The sequence below is a fragment of the Oryzias melastigma genome, linkage group LG5 (genome assembly GCF_002922805.2).
Source record: "Oryzias melastigma strain HK-1 linkage group LG5, ASM292280v2, whole genome shotgun sequence".
Classification (NCBI taxonomy): domain Eukaryota; kingdom Metazoa; phylum Chordata; class Actinopteri; order Beloniformes; family Adrianichthyidae; genus Oryzias; species Oryzias melastigma.
This window is the reverse complement of record NC_050516.1, coordinates 27,378,064-27,395,825: the sequence shown is the minus strand read 5'-3', so window position 1 is coordinate 27,395,825 and position 17,762 is coordinate 27,378,064. Positions and strand designations below refer to the sequence as shown.

The following is a 17,762-nucleotide window of genomic DNA, read 5'->3' as shown; positions in this document are numbered from 1 at the left end:
TTGGATTTTTAAAAACCTATAAAATACAACATTTGAAGCTGAAAATAATAATGTTTATTTTAGAATGGCAAAAAGTTTTGGACACTTTACATTTTTTTTTACCAAACACCAATATTTTTTTTATTTGTTTTATTTGAGTCTCAAATAATATTGACCCCAATTTAGCTCCATACAAAAGTTTTCTTTTACCCTTTAGGAAAATTTGATACCGCTCTTCAGTCATCATATTTTTTTTTAATAAATATGAATCATAATTCCTTTTCGGCATGAATAAAAACATAAATATATATAGAAAGAATAATTTTCTTAAAATGTGAAAATATTTTTGACTTTTGACAAAAGCTTATATGACTTCCCTTCAAAATAAAAGACTTCCTGTGCTAAACAGCATCATACTAGTGCAGGTAATGTACTCCGACAAAATGTTTTAAACAATGCCAGAAAAAATTTGCATTTTCTCTTGTTACACCTATGATCGACTTGCAAAAAAAGTAGTTAATCAGCCATCAATTGTGCAAGTTCCTCCACTTAAAAAGATGAGAGAGGGCTGTAATTTTCACCATAGGTCAATCTCAACTATGAGAGACAAAATGAGACCAATTAAATTCGGAAAATCTAATTTTCTAGATTTTTAAAGAATTTATTTGCAAATTATTGCGGAAAATAAATATTTGGTCACCTACAAACAAGCAAGATTTCTATGGAGCTAAATTGGCGCAAACATTATTTGAAACTCAAATTAAACAAAATGAAAAAAATATTGGTGTTTGGTCAAAAAAAAGTTTAAAATGTCAGAAACTTTTTGCTATTCTAAAAGAATTTTCAGCTTCATATGTTCCATTTTTAAATCAAATCAATCAAATTAAATCAATGACTATCTAGTAACCTTTCTCTTAAAAGTTACTAATATTTTATTTTGTGCTAAAAGCACCACATGTGGTCTTGGTGCCTCAGGTTGCAGAACCAAAAAAACAAATGAAAGTTGCTACCTTCTCTGTCGTGGTGAAAAAGGTCTCCCAGTCTTCAAGTGGAGCCATCTGAACAGTGTGATCTGTGTACTTCATCAGGAAATATGGAACCGCTGTAGCGCCTTTTTTGATACACAGGTCATCGTAGGCGTCCTTCACCGCTGTAACCTGAGACACATTAGGTTTATTTATCATCTATAATACAACGGTTAAAGATGTTCCTTATCAAGTGTATACAAGTATTAAATAATATGTAAAATAATGTATAATATAAAAAGGCAACATGGTGATTTTAAATACAGTATTCCCTCGTTTATCACGTTCTAAAAATAACCTGCGATAGGTGAGATCTGTGAAGTACAATTACAGATGTTTTAAGGCTCATTACACACTTTTCTCAGACAAATTTGAGCATTTTCTCACATTTTGTCTTTTGTTTAACCTCTCAAAGTTACTTTAATAGAAAAATAAATCAAGAATTATAGAATAAAAACAAAGATATGATCACAGTTTAAACTTGTAGCATCAAATCATTAACCAAACCTGTTTTGGTGAGAAAATGTGCTCCAGGATGGAAGGCTGCTGGATTATCTTTATTCCCTCAGGAAAACAAAGTGCAGGGAAGCAGAACCAGTAGTAAAAATGATATTTTTTCAGGTCCTGAAAACAGATTATGCACAGTTAAAAGCAGCAAAAAAAGAAAAAAAAAACGTAAGTAATTTTAGCTTTAAGCTCATTAAAATATGGAAATTAGACATTTGAGTAATAAAGTATTCGCACCGCAAAGGTCAGTAAAATAAATCTGCTGAGGAGAGATTGGTCCTTTAATGCAGCTCCAGAACATATAGCGTTCCACATCTACAGAGAAAAAGAAGATGAAAACTATTTTAACACCTGTAGGGATTTTTGAACATTGTGTCCCGGCTTTGATGGGTTTTATAAGGCAGTCCTTATGATACGAATGTATATGAATACATGCATCTGTGATGGCTCTTTACCTCTTTGGCTTCTTTCTCCAGCAGAGCTCTCTTATCGATGTTTTTAAAGGCATCCAGTGTGTTGGTGTTGTACAGCGTCCCAACAGCTGGACAGCAGCGCGCTGGTGTCAGAGCATCACTACAAACAGAAAATGGTTTATGTCAGAACACAGCAAGAGAAGGTAAACAGCTCTATTTGTTCCCCCCATAAAGCCAACCGGGTGACAGATAAATACTTCCTGAAACAAAATTGTTTAATTATTTGGGTGAAAAAAAACAAAATTCGGTCATGTTTACTTTTTCTTTTCACAGACCTGAAATAATTTTATAAAATATTTTTTAATAACCTTTTAACTGTAGATCTGTGTTGTTTATTAAGTAAAATTAATGCCAAAACTCTCTCACTAGCGTATATTAAACTCCCCGCACACAACAAACACTCATAATTTGTTTGCTTTATTTGCAATTTTTTAAAAATGGGAATATCAAAAATAAATTATCAAATGCCATTTTCTTTTTCTTTTTTTTATTATAGCACAGAATGAGCAGTGTTGAAGATGAAAAAGAAAAAGCTGTTAAGAGGATTGCTTTTTCATTTCATTTAAGAGACAAGTAATGCAGTTACATTGAGAAAATGAAAAAGCATTTATGTTAATCCATTTTAAATGCCAAGTTTGATATTTCCAATTGAATTTTGTTACAAATTTACCTGAGAACTTTTTGAAAAAGAAATTTCAAATGCCCTTTTCTTTTTCATTTTAATCATATCATAGAATGAGGGTTGTTGAACAAGAAAGAGAAAAAGCTGTTAAGTGGAACGCTTTTTCATTTTATTTAAGAGACAAGTAATGCAGTTACATTGAGAAAATGAAAGAACATTTCTGTTTATGAATTTACATTTTTCAACTTGACATTTCTTACTCAATTTTGGTACAATTAAAAAAAATAACGTTTTGAAAATGAAATGTCAAATATCATTTTTTTTTAAATCATTTCAATTAAGTTACAGAATGAAGAGTGTTGAAGAACAAAAAGAAAAAGCCATTCAGAGAATGGCTTTTTCTTTTCATTTAAGAGACATGTAATGCCTTTACATTGTGAAAATGAAAAAGCATTTCCAGTATTAACTTTTATTTTGACTTATGAGTCACAAATGCTTCCATAATATGTCACCAAGTCTTTCACATATTGGAATAGAGCGTAAAGGAAAAAGTCTGGAGCAAAATTTGCCCCTCTTCGATATTTCACACCAAACTTCTTCCAACTGTACGTGGTGGTTATGCGCTAGTGAACAGTAAAAAAAAAGAAAAAGAAGAAGAAACCTCTCCCTGCTTGTTCAGTGTGAACACCATAATCTAAACACAAATTCGAGAATGCACATCAAGTGCATTCTTGAACGTGCTTCACATGCCTGGTGTGACCATAGCACTATATCTCACTGCTGCCTTTAAAATTGTTGATACTGTAAACTGATCGTATTTAACAGGCATGTCCAAAGTGTGGCCCGTGGGCCAAATGCAGCCCTGTTTAAATATCCAACGGCCCTTAGGCTCATTTAATAAAATAAATATAATTTAAGCATTTTCTAAAAACTGTGTGTATAATTCATGATGTGGTTGGCTAAGTTACATTTTCATATTCTTCATGAGGGGCGGCCGTGGTGCAGTGGTAGGGCGGTCGACTCCTGATCAGAAGTGAGCAGGTTCGACTCCCGCCTTGCCCACCCATGTGTCGAAGTGTCCTTGGGCAAGACACTGAACCCCGAATTGCCTCTGGTGGGAGGTTGGCGCCAGTGTTCGGCAGCGGAGCCACCACCAGTGTGTGAATGTGTGTGTGAATGGGTGAATGGGTCTGTGACTGTGAAGCGCTTTGGGCCCTCGAAGGAGGGTAGAAAGCGCTATACAAGTATACGCCATTTACCATGAAAATGCGCTAAAAGACAAGACATACAATCTACGACTTTCTAAATGGGAATGAACTGCGAAAATTGGCAAATTAACAGGGATTTTGGCAAAAAAAAAATCATATTTAAATGTATTTATTCTATGGTAAGAAATGAAAAGTATGCCATTGCAATAAAATGTTCATTTAAATGTAGTGTTATTGAAATAGCTACAGCAATGTTAGATACATTTGGTTGGCCCTCTGGACAAAAACATGCCTTAAACTTGACTGAAAACTACTTTAAAACACCAAATTTTGTTTTTTTAATTTCAAAATTGTGGTTTTTGTTCTCATTTTTGTGCTATGTTAACCAATGGGTTGATTGGGTTGCGTTCATGTAGTGTTGGAATATTCTGAAAATGTATTGTCCAACTTGGAAATGAAGAAAAACAACAAATCTTCAAACCCTACATGAATGTAGGAAAACTTTCTGTGCCTGAACAAGGCGGAATTTTTTTGTAGTGCGCCATCCGTCGAGAGGCACCTGAACTATAGGGAAAATAAAACATTAATACGGGTAATTTAAATGGTTTATTCCGGTTTGGCAGGCCAGATTAAATAGTTTTTTATTATTAAAAAATAAATTATAAAATAAATTAGATTAAATAGTTTAACGGACTGCATATGGCCGTAGTTTACCCACCCCTTCCCTAAAAGCTTGTAGAATCTTCGCCTAAAAACGGATACACTGCCTATATGGTTGCAAAATTCAAATCAGATTAAGACTGAAATCAATGTGTTTGAGAAAACAGAATAGTTCAATGGTATTGACCTTTTATTGATCCTTTAAGCTCATTGAGTAAATCCTCAGAAAAAAAATTGGTGGTTACGAGTATCTTAAACCATCTAAAACTTCTTGGTAAGTTAAATCTTGCTCATCAAAAAAGTGATCCGTGTACTCATTACATCTGGATTGGATGATTAGAACTCGCTTTTACTTTGGTGAAGATCAATCTACCATCTGTGGTTGCACAAAATCCATCTCTGTCTCTACTACAAAAAAAAAACAAAAAAAACTCTGACCACATCTCTCCTGTACTTGCTGCTCTGCACTGACTGCAATTCTTTCCAATACAATTTAAGCTTTTAGGGATCATTTTTAAGGCTGTTAATGGCTCTTCCTTCAGCTTGAAAAGCACAAAAGCTTTCCTGCTTGGCTCGGTTTACTTTGCTTTTTTTTAATGTATTCAATTATTTTATATTATATATTTTAGCTACTTTCATTCTGAACTTTTTTTTTTTATATTACTTTCAAAAGAGAAAAAGTAAACCCTTTTACTGTAATGAGAGCATCTCCATTTCCTGCGTGGCCTAACTAAACAGCAATAGGACATCTTCTCTCCCAACAAATGAATGACAAGACCATGTACAAAAACATGACGGCACTGGAGACGAAAGTTCACTGCAAAAAAATATTGGAGAGGTAAATGAACGGTGTGGGACTTAAAAAAAAAAAAAAAGACAAAATAAATTCAGATCAGCAGAGATGAGCAAGCTTAAACGCAGCTAAAAGGCACAGATAACGAAACGGCCTCAGTGAATTACAATAAATCATCGAGTGATAATCCGCCCTGGAACTGTCTTGGTTCAAAGCCAAAAGGTAAATAATGTTTTCTGGAAATGGGAGATGTGTTGTAAACTGCTGTCTGTGATGAGACTGACTGGCCTTTATGTTAATGGAGGGGACAGGAAAGGACAAATGATAACGATGATGTTTTATTTCAGACATATATTTAAAAATGAAAAATAGCACAAGTTAAAAAATGTCAAAATAATAATAATATTAACACATAAAATAACAGAAAGGGCGCAGCCAGCAAGGCCAGGGGGGCCCCATTTTGATTAAAACAGGGGTCCCCAAACTTTTTCTTGTAAGGGACACGTAACTGTTTTCTTCTCTGATGGGGGGCCGGGGTCGGTCTGTAGACTAACAGAAAAAGTGCCGCAATCACAGCCTAACTGTAAACATTTATGGTTTTCCAGAAAGCCACACAAAGCCAAATTTTAAATAGTTCATTTCTGTAATCTTCACAAAAAAATAATACAAAAGCACTTTAAAAACTAGATATATAGCATTATATCAGTGATAGATTAATAGCTGAAGATGCTTTAATTGATAGCTAAAAACGCTGAAGCTGATAGCTTAAAACGCTGAAGCTGAGAGCTAGCTAAAATAATAGCAAAGTGCCAAATTAGCCAAAAAAAAATCCCTCAAAAAATTCTAAATTAGTCAAAACAGCTAGCATGTAGCTGAAATATTAGCTAAATGCCAAATTAGCCTAAAAAGTGGAAAAAGTGTCTAATTTAGCCAAAACAGCTAGTATAAAGCTAAAATATTAGCTAAACTAAAAATTAGCCTAGAAACCTGAAAAAAGCCCAAATTAGTTGAAAAAGCTAGCATTTAGCTGAAATATTAGCAATAATTGCACAAAAAAATTTTTTTAAACCCTTCAATGAAATCCATAAAATGAAATTTGCAATACCATTGTTTTATAAGACATGAATAGTATCAATTATTGTACGTTGGTAAGGGTTACCCGCTGTCTCAAATTTGATCCACATTTTTAACATGGTATAACTGTATAATAAATAAACAACACATTTCACATTCAATAGAACAAGTAGTAATTTAAAACAATGAATAACAATAGATGAGTTATTATGAATGAATGAATTAAATGGTTTATTTCAAGCAATCAGGTCACAATACGTGTAATAACATCACTTAATGAATCATAAGTAGAACGCTTAAAAGGGAGTGGAAGGAAGCGTATTTATATAATCCCACCCCGGCTCGACCATACCATATTCTCTACATAAATTATCAATATCCGGTTCAGGACTTAATCATTTTTCTTCTGTGCCATGTTCAACTCTCCATTATAACTATCAAGTTTGGAAAATCTGCAAAACTTTTCCTACCAAGAGTTTTTAAGATTTATGGGAGCAGCCATTTTGAAATGACCACAAAAAAAAAAGCCCTTCTATTGCCCCTAGTGGAATGTTGATGAACTACAGGGCAGAAAACATGGACCTAGGTTAAACACGATGGGTTTTTGAGGAAAGTTTGGATTGTGCTGATGAGATACAAGACTCAAAAATATAAAATATGATACGAACGGTGATATAATTAGAACTAAACACAGTGAAGCAGTGTTTCAGTTTTATGCAGCCAACATCGGAACCAGCCTTCCTGATGTCAAACAAGCTTCAACGTTGACAATATTCAAGTGAGAGTAGCATGAAAAATGATGTCTTTTAAATGCATGTTTCTCTTCTAGTGTTGTTTATAGAGGTTTTCCATCAAAATGTTTAAATATTGTTGTAAAAGTTTCTTTTTATTGTTTTTCTTGTGTTTTTTTTGTGTGATTTGACTGTTCTGATTGAGATATTTGACTCTTTCGCTTCATTTGACATTTTCTGCAAAGCACTTTGAATTACTTGGAATAGGAATTGTTCAATAGGAATAAACCTGCCTGGCCTGCTTATCAGAGCCTCTCAGATTTGATTTAAACCTGCATTTGTCAGCGTCCTTCATACATAGCAAAGCGAGGGGAGTAAATTATAGGGAGCTGCATTTGTGTGGACATCCTCCTCTCTTTTGTCTTGACAGTGCACACTTGTGACGGGTTATAGGTGAGCTTTTTGTCTAACTGACAGCGACGGCCTTTCTGCAAGTGTAAGCCATTTTACACTCAGTCACACACTTGTTTTAGTCTCATTCCCTATTGTGTTACTTAAATGCCAGCTTCCTCAAGGCTTTCCTGTCTCCCTCTTCAACCTGCCACTCAACCTACAGTTCGGCACTTTTTTCGTGTTAAATCTCCTCATTAGCTATGTTCATTTTTAAAGGAGCCATACCACGAAAATCAACTTTTTGAGCTTCTAAGTGTATTTAAAATGTTCATTCCTCAATATAAAAAACCCCAAAGCGGTATTTTGATCCGTTCACTCATTTCTAGGTAATCCTCTAAAAACCTGCGCTTTATACAGCAGCCCCTCCCATACCCACGAAAACGAGCGGGTTCTCACATGCTTACATCACAAGGTGAAAACCGCCTCCTCCTGGAAGAGTTTGCCCCACTCCCAGGCTAACACCAACACTTTCTCGCGAAGCTAGCGGCGATCAGCTAGCTTAACGAGCCCCCCACCCCCAGCTCGTGAACAGTTGTGCAGACTGTGTTGTGAGTCAATTTAGCGATGGACAAGAAACGCTTATTTGATTTAGCATTCAAACGTCGTGTGGTGGCACACGCCAAAGAATGTTCAGGTGAGGAACCTGCACGACATGTTGGGATGGATTTTGAACGTATTTGAGAATGGCACAAGCAGACGGGGGATATTGGGGAGACAGCAGGAGAAAGGGAGAAGACTACTTTCTGGTGAAAAAGGGAGCAGACTATTTCCTGGTGGAGAAAGGGAAAAAAAATAGTTCCTTGTGGAGAAAGGGAGCAGACTATTTCCTGGTGGAGAAAGGGAAAAAAAAATAGTTCCTTGTGGAGAAAGGGAGAAGACTATTTCCTTGTGGAGAAAGGGAAAAGACTATTTCCTGGTAGAAAATGGGAGCAGACTATTTCCTGGTGAAAAGGATGAGTGTGTCTCCAGGAAAATGATCCGTATTAAAGCAAAAAGCCTTTTATGATACAGAGATGATGCTTCAAAGAGAAAAGAAATGTTTACTGCCATAACAATGTTTTCTCATCATTTAATAAATCCTAAAATTCCATCTGTTCAATTTAGTGGTGGTGTCTACTTTTTTTTTACCAAATTGAACCAATTAGCCATGAATTAGCCAAGAACAAAAGTAAATTAAATTTCCATTTGAAAAATGTTAACTGCTGGTGTATTTTCTGAAATAGAGAAGTTTACCCACAAATGATTACAAGAAATACTTTTTTTTTTTTAGAGATTGAGAAGGAGGAAAAATCTGTCCTTGGCCCCATGGGAGGAGCAGAGATGATGCATCCTTCACTTCACATGAATCCTCTCAAAATGCCTGGAATGACTGCTGATAGGCTCAGCTGGGTCTGTAGTAAAGAGGTGGGAGCGAGACGCAGAGAGCTAAAATAGGAGGAATTCCACCTGCTGCTGCGAGCTCCGGAGATGCAACATGGGAACTCGTTCCTCCATGATGAAACAAAGGTCGATCCGTCTGCTGTACTTTATCCACCGGATGAGTAACTGATCTCATTATAATGACAAAAAGAAAAGGGAAAAACGAGGAGCCTGTAATAGTTCAAAGAAAGACTAGGTTGGGAATACGCAGGCGGATTTTAGGGAGCGGAGGGTTACATTAAACAAAAATATAAACGCAACACTTTTGTTTTTGCTCCCATTTTTCATGAGATGAAAGATCTAAAATTCATTCCACATACACAATATTACCATTTCTCTCAAACATTGTCCAAAAATCTGTCTAAATGTGTGATAGTGAGCACTTCTGCTTTGCTGAGATAATCCACCCCACCTCACAGGTGTGCCACATCAAGATGCTGATCTGACATCATGATTAGTGCACAGGTGTGCCTTAGACTGCCCACAATAAAAGGCCACAAATCGTCTCTGAAAATGATCAATACCCAGCCCTAATTATTATTGTCTGTGCTGAGACTGATGCAGTTATGTACAAAAATGATTGCAGAAGGCACCTCCTGTCGTTTTAAAAAGAATAAATTAACTGTTTGATTGACTTTTAAAGCATTTAAGCAAATTGCTGAAACTGCTGAATGAGGTTCAAAGAAGCTTTTTAAAAAAAAAGTTGAAAATGACCTGGGGAGCCATCATCTTCACACCAGGAACCACATCCAACAAAAATATCAGAATTAACCTGATTGGAGCTCATTTAAAGCTTTTAAAAGTCTATACAAAGAGAACTCACAGCAGCCTTTCATAATAAAGTACAAGCCGTTTCATTCACATTAGAATTGAATACAGAGAAGGGAACAACTGTGAATTCTGAGGAAATCCACTCATCAAGATAGATTGGAAATATACTTTAGATTTAAGGCTTTTTTAAGCTTGTAATTAAAAGAAAGGACATTTTAAATGCACATCACTGTCAGTAGCTAAAAACTAACAAAGCACAGGAGTGGTTGATAAAAAAGAGCAATATTGCTATAGGCTTCAAATTCTATTTCATATTTTTGTGATTTGTAAAATGAAAAACAACCACTTATAATCATATTTCTGTCAACAGCATGCTGCCTCCCCCACTTACACATCAAATGCGCTGAACTCCAGAGTCAGGCGAGTGGGTAAGCCCACGGGGTCGCCTGTCAAATAAACGGGGGACATTTTTTAATGAACAGAGATGAAATAATTCAAAGCTGCCATTGTACCTAAAAGAGTTTATTATAGTGACACCACCTGATCAGATCGCTCACCGTTGTAGTAATATCCTTTGATGCATTTGGGGCTTTCATCCAATTTGTAGTCATTGAGCTTCTTTTGAGTGAGCTGATGCCAGAAGCCGGCCTCCAGGGCGCTGCTGAAGGGGGCAAACTGCAGCTTGAGGTCTGCAGCGGACGACGGCGTTCCACCGATGTCAGACGTCATTGTAACTTCAGATGAAACGAGCTCTAAAAGCACAAAATAGAACAAAAAAGTGGGCAAAAAATATAAAAAAAAATAAAAACATTTTTCTTTACACTGTATTTACTAGTCACCTTTTCCTACCAACTTACTGTTAATAGTAGAACTGCAAAACACTTAAATACTATTTGAAATCAAGTTGGCATTCATAGCTGTGAGAATTAAAGCTTCTATATGAGCCCTTGTTACGGCTGTGGCTGCATTTGGTTTTGTTTTTTCTTTAGGCTTTGTGTTTCTGTGCCTTTTGTATTTTATTTCTGTCAGAGTGGGACTTCTGTGGTTTTGTGGATCTTTGAGTTTCTGTCCTTGTTGATTACGTGTGGGTTCGTTGGAGTGGCTAGCGTTCATTGGAGTGGCTAGCATTCGTTGAAGTGGCTAGCGTTCATAGGAGTGACTAGAGTTCATTGGAGTTGCTGGCGTTCGTTTGGAGCGGCTAGCGCTCATTGGAGTGGCTAGCGTTCGTTTGGAATTGCTAGCATTCATTTGGGTGGCTAGTATTCATTGGAGTAGTTAGCGTTTTTTGGAGTGGGTGGCGTTCATTGGAGTAACACTGAAGAGGCTAGCGTTCGTTGGAGTGACTAGAATTTGTTAGAGTGCCTAGCATTCATTTAGAGTTGCTGGCATTCGTTTGGAGCGGCTAGCCTTCGTTGTAGTGCCTAGCGTTTATTAGAATGGCTAGCGTTTGTTTGGAGTTGCTGACATTCATTGGAGTGTCCAACGTTCGTTGGAGTGGCTAGCGTTCGCTGGAGTGGATAGCGTTCGTTAGAGTGGCTAGCGTTCGCTGGAGTGGATAGCGCTCGCTGGAGTGGATAGCGTTCGCTGGAGTGGATAGCGTTCGCTGGAGTGGCTAGCGTTCGTTAGAGTGGCTAGCGTTCGTTAGAGTGGCTAGCGTTCGTTAAAGTGGCTAGCGTTCGTTGGAGTGGCTAGCGTTCGTTTGAAGCGGTTAGCCTTTGTTTGGAGTGGCTAGCATTCATTTGGCGTGGTTAGCGTTCGTTGGAGTGGCTAGCATTCATTTGGAGTGGCTAGCGTTCGTTAGAGTGGCTAGCATTCATTTGGAGTGGCTAGCGTTCGTTTGGAGTGGTTAGCGTTCGTTGGAGTGGCTAGCAGTCATTGTAGTGGCTAGCGTTCGTTGGAGTGGCTTGAAGTCGTTGGAGTGGCTAGCGTTCGTTGGAGTGGCTAACGTTCGTTGGAGTAGCTAGCGTTCGTTGGAGTGGCTAGCGTTCGTTGGAGTGGCTAGCAGTCGTTGGAGTGGCTAGCGTTCGTTGGAGTGGCTAGCGTTCGTTGGAGTGGCTAGCGTTTGTTGGAGTGGCTAGCGTTCGTTGGAGTGGATAGCAGTCGGAGTGGCTAGCGTTCGTTGGAGTGTCTAGGATTTTTTGGAGCGGCTAGCACTCCGTGTTTGTGTGGCTTGCGGTCCTATTTTGTGTGGCTGGCGCTCTGCGTTTGTGTGGCTAACTCTCCATATTTTTGTAGCAAGTGTTCCGTGTTTGTGTGGTTAGTGGCCCGTTTTTGTGAGACTAACGCTTTGTTAGTGTTCGTCATTCTTTTTTTTTACTATTTTGTTTTGCAGGCAAGCTACCTGGATTTCAGTCAGGTGGGGTTCTGTTTTGGCCTTGGCTCAGGTTCACCCTGAAGCATTTTGCTTCAGATTTAGTTTTTTAGTTTTTTCTCTTGTAAATAAATCTGTTATCTTTTTATGAAGACATTCTTTTTGTGTTTTTGTCACACATTTTTCTTGATTAATTTTTATGTTATGCTCCAGATCCCCTAGACACAGAAAGGGGCGCCACAGCCCTAAAAAAAAGTGAATTATCTCCCCTTATAATATTACAGCTTCAAAGCACATGACTTATTGACTGTCTTGTTTAGATTAAGTGCAGTAAATAATTACGCTCTGAGGAGACGGAGTGATCTGAGAGTCTGGTACATTTCAATTTACCAGGACAAGAGCAGAAACATCCCAGACCTCCAGTGTTTAGCATGGGACCATTCATTGTTTAGATCTCAAAACATAAACAATTACACTGGCTGTCTTGGATGAACTAACTCTTAAAAAATGATGAAATGTAAGTTTATAAAAAATAAAAGCATCCTGACAACGTGGAAGTGAAGATGGGCATCATTGCTCTAAGGACCACTTTAAGTCAACAGAGATGGTCAAAATGTAAAGATAAACAGATTTATCCGATGTACTAGTAAACTATTCCCACCTGCAGACCCAAAGAAGTCAGAATTGATTTATAGAGCTTGGAGTTAAAATTTATAGACCAGTTTTATTGAATTATTTTTTTTTAAGTAAAGTAAATATGTGGACATTTCCACTAAATTCATTTTGAGGAGCTGAAAAAAAAAACTACTTGGCTAAGTAGCAAAAGGTCTTCTAGATCAGTGTTAATTGAATCAGTGTACACTAGTGTGCAGTGGGAAATTATTCAATTTCACCTAATTGGGCTAAAAAAACCATTGACTGTTGCCAGAATATCAGCTCTGCTTTCATCAAAAAAGTCCCAGATTTCACACCAAGTAGATAAAAAATGAAAAGTCATTGAAGTCCCACTCCAATCATCTATTATAAAAGTGTTCCTAGTGGTCTTTTTTAAATGATAAAGCATAATGTTTTTTTTGATGATGATTAAGCCAAAATTAGCCAAAATTAAAAAAAAAAAAAAAACTTTTTTTCTGGGACAAGGTTTTTGCAGAGAAGATTAGAAATTTGCCTCTGAGTTGTTGTTGGCGGGACTGTTGGTGTAGAGTAAGCCCAGCCCCTTATCATTTACCATCTGTTTACATGTGTAAGGAAAACAAAGACAGTACATGAATCTAAGTAAGAAGTGAGTGGATTCATTGGAATGGAGAGGAGCAGGGAGCTTGTGGCTTTGTGACTTTAAATCCTTCAGAAACAAACATTTTTTTTTTTTTCATGCGAGAAAAATACTTTTTTTTGTTGTTTTTTGTTTCAAACACAAAATGATCAATAAACACAAGAATTAAAAAATACAAATATAAGAATAAAAAAAAATACAAATTTAGCAAACAATGTGTTTGTAAAGGAGTGGGTAGAAGAAAAGTCTTGTGTGGTCCCACCCCATTTTGCGACACCTTATGTTACAAGTTTATTTTTATAGTTTTTTTTCTCAAAAACCCTTGACTATTGACTATTTCTTCCTGTCTTAGAATACTGGGATGTTTTACACACACATGCTCTGGTCAAGGCTCTGCGCACTTTGGATTCAGCTTTCATGCCTCTTTTATTTCATAACAATGATTCGTAGAATTACACACTGGCACAAATTTAAATACAAGGGACTCCTCTGACGTCTTCCTTTATATTTAAGTGTGGCTCTGCAGCGCAGATCTGATGGACCTTATACTCTTTGATCTCAGGGAGTCAACTTGCTGTCTGTCCCCAGTGTGCAAACAGAAAAAAGAAAGATCGCTTTTCAATACAGGTCACCTACGGACTGTAACTTTCTGGAAAAAAAGCAATTCCTCTTTCAAAGCTCATAACTTTGTCTCAGTTTGATGTTATTATGAAGGACCTGGAAGCAAAATCTCTAACCTGTAACTGTTTTAAATTAATGCATTTATTTATTTCATCACATTTATTTATTTTCTAGGTGTATTTTAATTCTATAACATGTCTTGGGTGTGTGTAATTTTACCTCTTGACCAGAACTCCCTTGAAAAAGAGATCAGTGGATTTCAATTGGATTTTTTTCTTGGTTAAATAATGGCTAAATGAATAAAAAACCGTAAAAATCGTACTTTAAGCTTTTTCTAAAAGTTTTTTTTTTTCACTTGCAACTGTTTCACAAAGATTTGAATAAATAAATACTCAAAATTCATTTTTTTAAAATGAAATTTGTATATGAGTTTCATTATGTGAAAAATACCCAATCCAATAAAAATATTGTTTTTTAGCGGATCTTTTAAAGACTTTTTCCTTGTGTGTATTTGATTTTTTTTTCAAAAACATTTTTACTGTGTATTTTTGACATAGATTTAAAAAATTCTATTTTTTTCTTTCTTTTTTGGCATTTTGCATTTTGTGTTGGTTGTGTACCTTGATATTTTTATCAGAGAAAAAGTGTTGGTTGAAATACACTGTTCCGAATTAGCCTTTTTAAATCCTGTGATAACATAACCTGATTAACTAAATCTTAAGAGACAAGCCAACATTTCCTTCCCTTTTCTTTTACCTCACACAAACATTTCTTGCTCTAATTTGTGTTACACGGTTTGGCTACTGTGACAGTTATATATTTTTTCGTTTGCAATTTTGTAAATTATCTAATTAAAGTAGCACTATATATCCAGACTAACAGTTAGTGTATGAGTTTCCAGCTGGAGTGAGGCCTAAAGAAGAAAGAATCATTAAACTTAGTTCCTGTTTTTACTTTAAGATACCTCCACTGTTCCTGCTGATCCAAAGACATTTCTCAGAACCCATCTTGGCATATTAATTATTTATTTGTTCGATTTTGGTGATTCTACGCTACAATTTGCATGCTGTCAGGGAAAATAAGGGGGTAATTTATTTATATTGTGCATAACAGGCCATTCAAAAAGTCTCAGTGGAGCCAAAAAAACGCCGTTTTAACAAACTGAACGTTTTAACCACGAGGAACCCTAAAGAAAAAAGCTCGAAATGATTACGTGTAGCAACAAGAACAAGCACAGAATACAAGTTAAACCACAGAGAGAAAGGAATTTATGAACGAGACTCACCCTCAACTGCCACTTCCTGGTGAGGTGGATCACGTGATCGCAGAAGTTGTCAACAAAGCAAGGAATTGTGGGAAGGTAGCATGCTCCCTTTTAGCTTAGCAGCTTTAGTCATTTACGGCGCCCGCAGCATGGAGTAAAACACGAAAGACCAGAAAAGAAACAAAAAGGCGCAAACGATGAAACAGGAGAACACTGACAGAAACCTGTACGCGCCGTTTCTTTTCATTTCGGATAATAAAACAGTTTCAGGAAGCGGACGAGAGCGAACCACAGCTGAGCTAAATAACACGGAGAGCTGACTAGTGTTTCCTCCTCTGGGGGTTACAGTTTTTCATTAATAAAAAATAAATTGATTCACAAAGTTAAACGACTGTATGCTCACAGTTTCTAACTTATAAGACAGATATCTGTATTTTTAAATGTTTTTTCCCCCAAAATTGGTCGCAGGAAAGTTAAAAATTCCTTCCATGTAGACGCGGAATGGAAGGAATCCCGGACCGTTGGAGAGGGGTGGAGTGGTTACGTGTGCACGTGAAGCATTTGACATCTTTCTGTTTCAATCCTGTACAACACCTACTTAAATACTCAGTCACAAATATGTAGCATAAATCTTCAATATTGTGCACTAGTACATATTATTTTGGAGCCTTACAAAAAGAAGACTTTTTGTTATTATTTTTTGCAAATACCTTGCAAAGTTTCTACAAGTTCAATATGAACTATTAGCGAAAGGTAGTACACCTGAAGCTTATTTTATAAAGTGTATTTTTTCAATAAGAATATTAGATTATTGTTTATGTAATATGCAGTAATGATACTGAAAAGTTTGCAATCACTATGGTATTAATTTTCTTTACTGATTAATATAAATGGTTTGTCGTGGATGCTTAAACTTGATTACATTAATGATATGAATGATCCTTAATAGCCTGATTTTAGTCATATTTGATATTAAGTCCTGAACCGGATATTGATAATTTATGTAGAGAGAAATGGTATGGTCGAGTCGGGGTGGGATTATATAAGTTCGCTTCCTTCCACTCCCTTTCAAGTGATCAACTTGTGATTTGTTAAGTGTTAACCTGATTGCTTGAAATAAACCATTTCATTCATTCTCCAGACTCTTTCACATCTATCACAGGTGCTCAGGGTGAACCTGCTCTCATCTGTGAAAAGTACAGGGCGCCAGTGTCAGACTTGCCAATTCTGGTGTTCTTGAGCAAATATAAGCTCCACGGTGCTGGGCAGTGAGCACAGGGCCCACTACAGGGCGTCGGGCCCTCAGGCCACCTTCATGAAGTCTGTTCCTGATTGTTTGGGTAGAGACATTCATACCAGTGGCCCTCTGGAGGTCATTCTGTAGGGCATGAGCAGTGCTCAGCCTGTTCCCCTTGCACAAAGGAGCAGGTATCGGTCCTGCTGAGGGGTTGAGGACCTTCTACGGCCCTGTCCAGCATTCCGAGAGTAACCACCATTCTCCTGAAATCTCCTCCATGTTCTGGAGATTGTGCTGGGAGACCTTCTTGCTGCAGCACGTGTGGATGTGCCATCCTGGAGAAGTTGGAAAATCTGTGCAACTTCTGTAGGGTTAAGGAATTGCCTCATACTGCCAGTAGAGATAATTACGCAAGCTAAAATCAGGACGAAAAAAAGATCAAGAGGGAGAAACTAGAGATGACCTCCCAGGTTTTCTAATTGTTGCCACTGAAGTGCACCTGTTGTTACTTCGATGAACACCAATACAGCTGAAATTGATTAACGAGGCCCTCAGCTGCTTAACCAACCAGAAAATGATCAGATGGGTTTAATTCAATTCATGCCAGGCCCAATAAAAAGTGTTCCTTTAATTTTTGTGAGGAGTATAGTTAGACTCTATGAACTGTAAACAGTGACAAAAAATGGTCTTGGGTATGAATGTAATGCTACATAAACATTTTGCTTTACCGATGTCAAATAATACCTATGAGGAATACTTGTTTTTATTTTGTTGCAATAAAACCTAAAAGATCCCTTTTTGTAAAATGTTATATATTTCCTGCAGGATGTTATGAATGAACTTTTAAAATTACAATTAATGCCTAGGAAAAGTACAGAAGAAAACATCAAACACGTATGGTACAAAACAACTTTTTTTTTTAAGATGTCAAATTATAGCTTGTTTTCTCAAAATAAATAAACTATAAATTTTACCACATTTAGAGTCCAAAAAAAAAAGGTTGTCCTTGGTTTGAACCAAAATAGTAAACATAGAATAATCACAATTCAAGTTTCCTATCATTGCAATGAATTTATAACAGATTATTTTACTATCGGTCTAACTTAAATTTTGCTACGTTTGTTGATCAGAAACAACTTGTATTGTCATTTGAGAAGATAAGCTACATTAAGTGATCTCCAATAAAATTCTCTTTTTCTGTTTTTTGAAATAAGATATTATCTCATGATCTAGAGATGAGCTCTAATCCTTGGTGAAATCTTGAGTAAAACTATTGGGATTTTCCAATAATGAGTTTAAGGCCGTTATCCTAAATAAACAAACCAATATATATATATATAT

General features: G+C 36.6%; 1 protein-coding gene across 2 annotated transcripts in view; it reads right to left on the bottom strand.

The window, feature by feature from the left end:
* The window catches only part of atg7 (ATG7 autophagy related 7 homolog (S. cerevisiae)), a 103,527-nt gene that overhangs the window by 74,905 nt on the left and 10,860 nt on the right, over positions 1-17,762 (bottom strand). Inside the window, exons 1-7 of one of the 2 annotated variants that reach the window (XM_024269327.2) lie at positions 15,206-15,733; positions 10,273-10,467; positions 10,107-10,161; positions 1,967-2,084; positions 1,749-1,826; positions 1,512-1,628; positions 990-1,136 (exon numbers count right to left, since the gene is read on the bottom strand). In XM_024269327.2, coding sequence (XP_024125095.1) covers positions 990-1,136; positions 1,512-1,628; positions 1,749-1,826; positions 1,967-2,084; positions 10,107-10,161; positions 10,273-10,444 — 687 coding nt within the window. In that variant the 5' untranslated portion in view covers positions 10,445-10,467; positions 15,206-15,733. Of the gene's footprint in view, positions 1-989; positions 1,137-1,511; positions 1,629-1,748; positions 1,827-1,966; positions 2,085-10,106; positions 10,162-10,272; positions 10,468-15,205; positions 15,734-17,762 lie in introns of those variants that run through there. The other variant, XM_024269326.2, reaches the window with a different exon arrangement.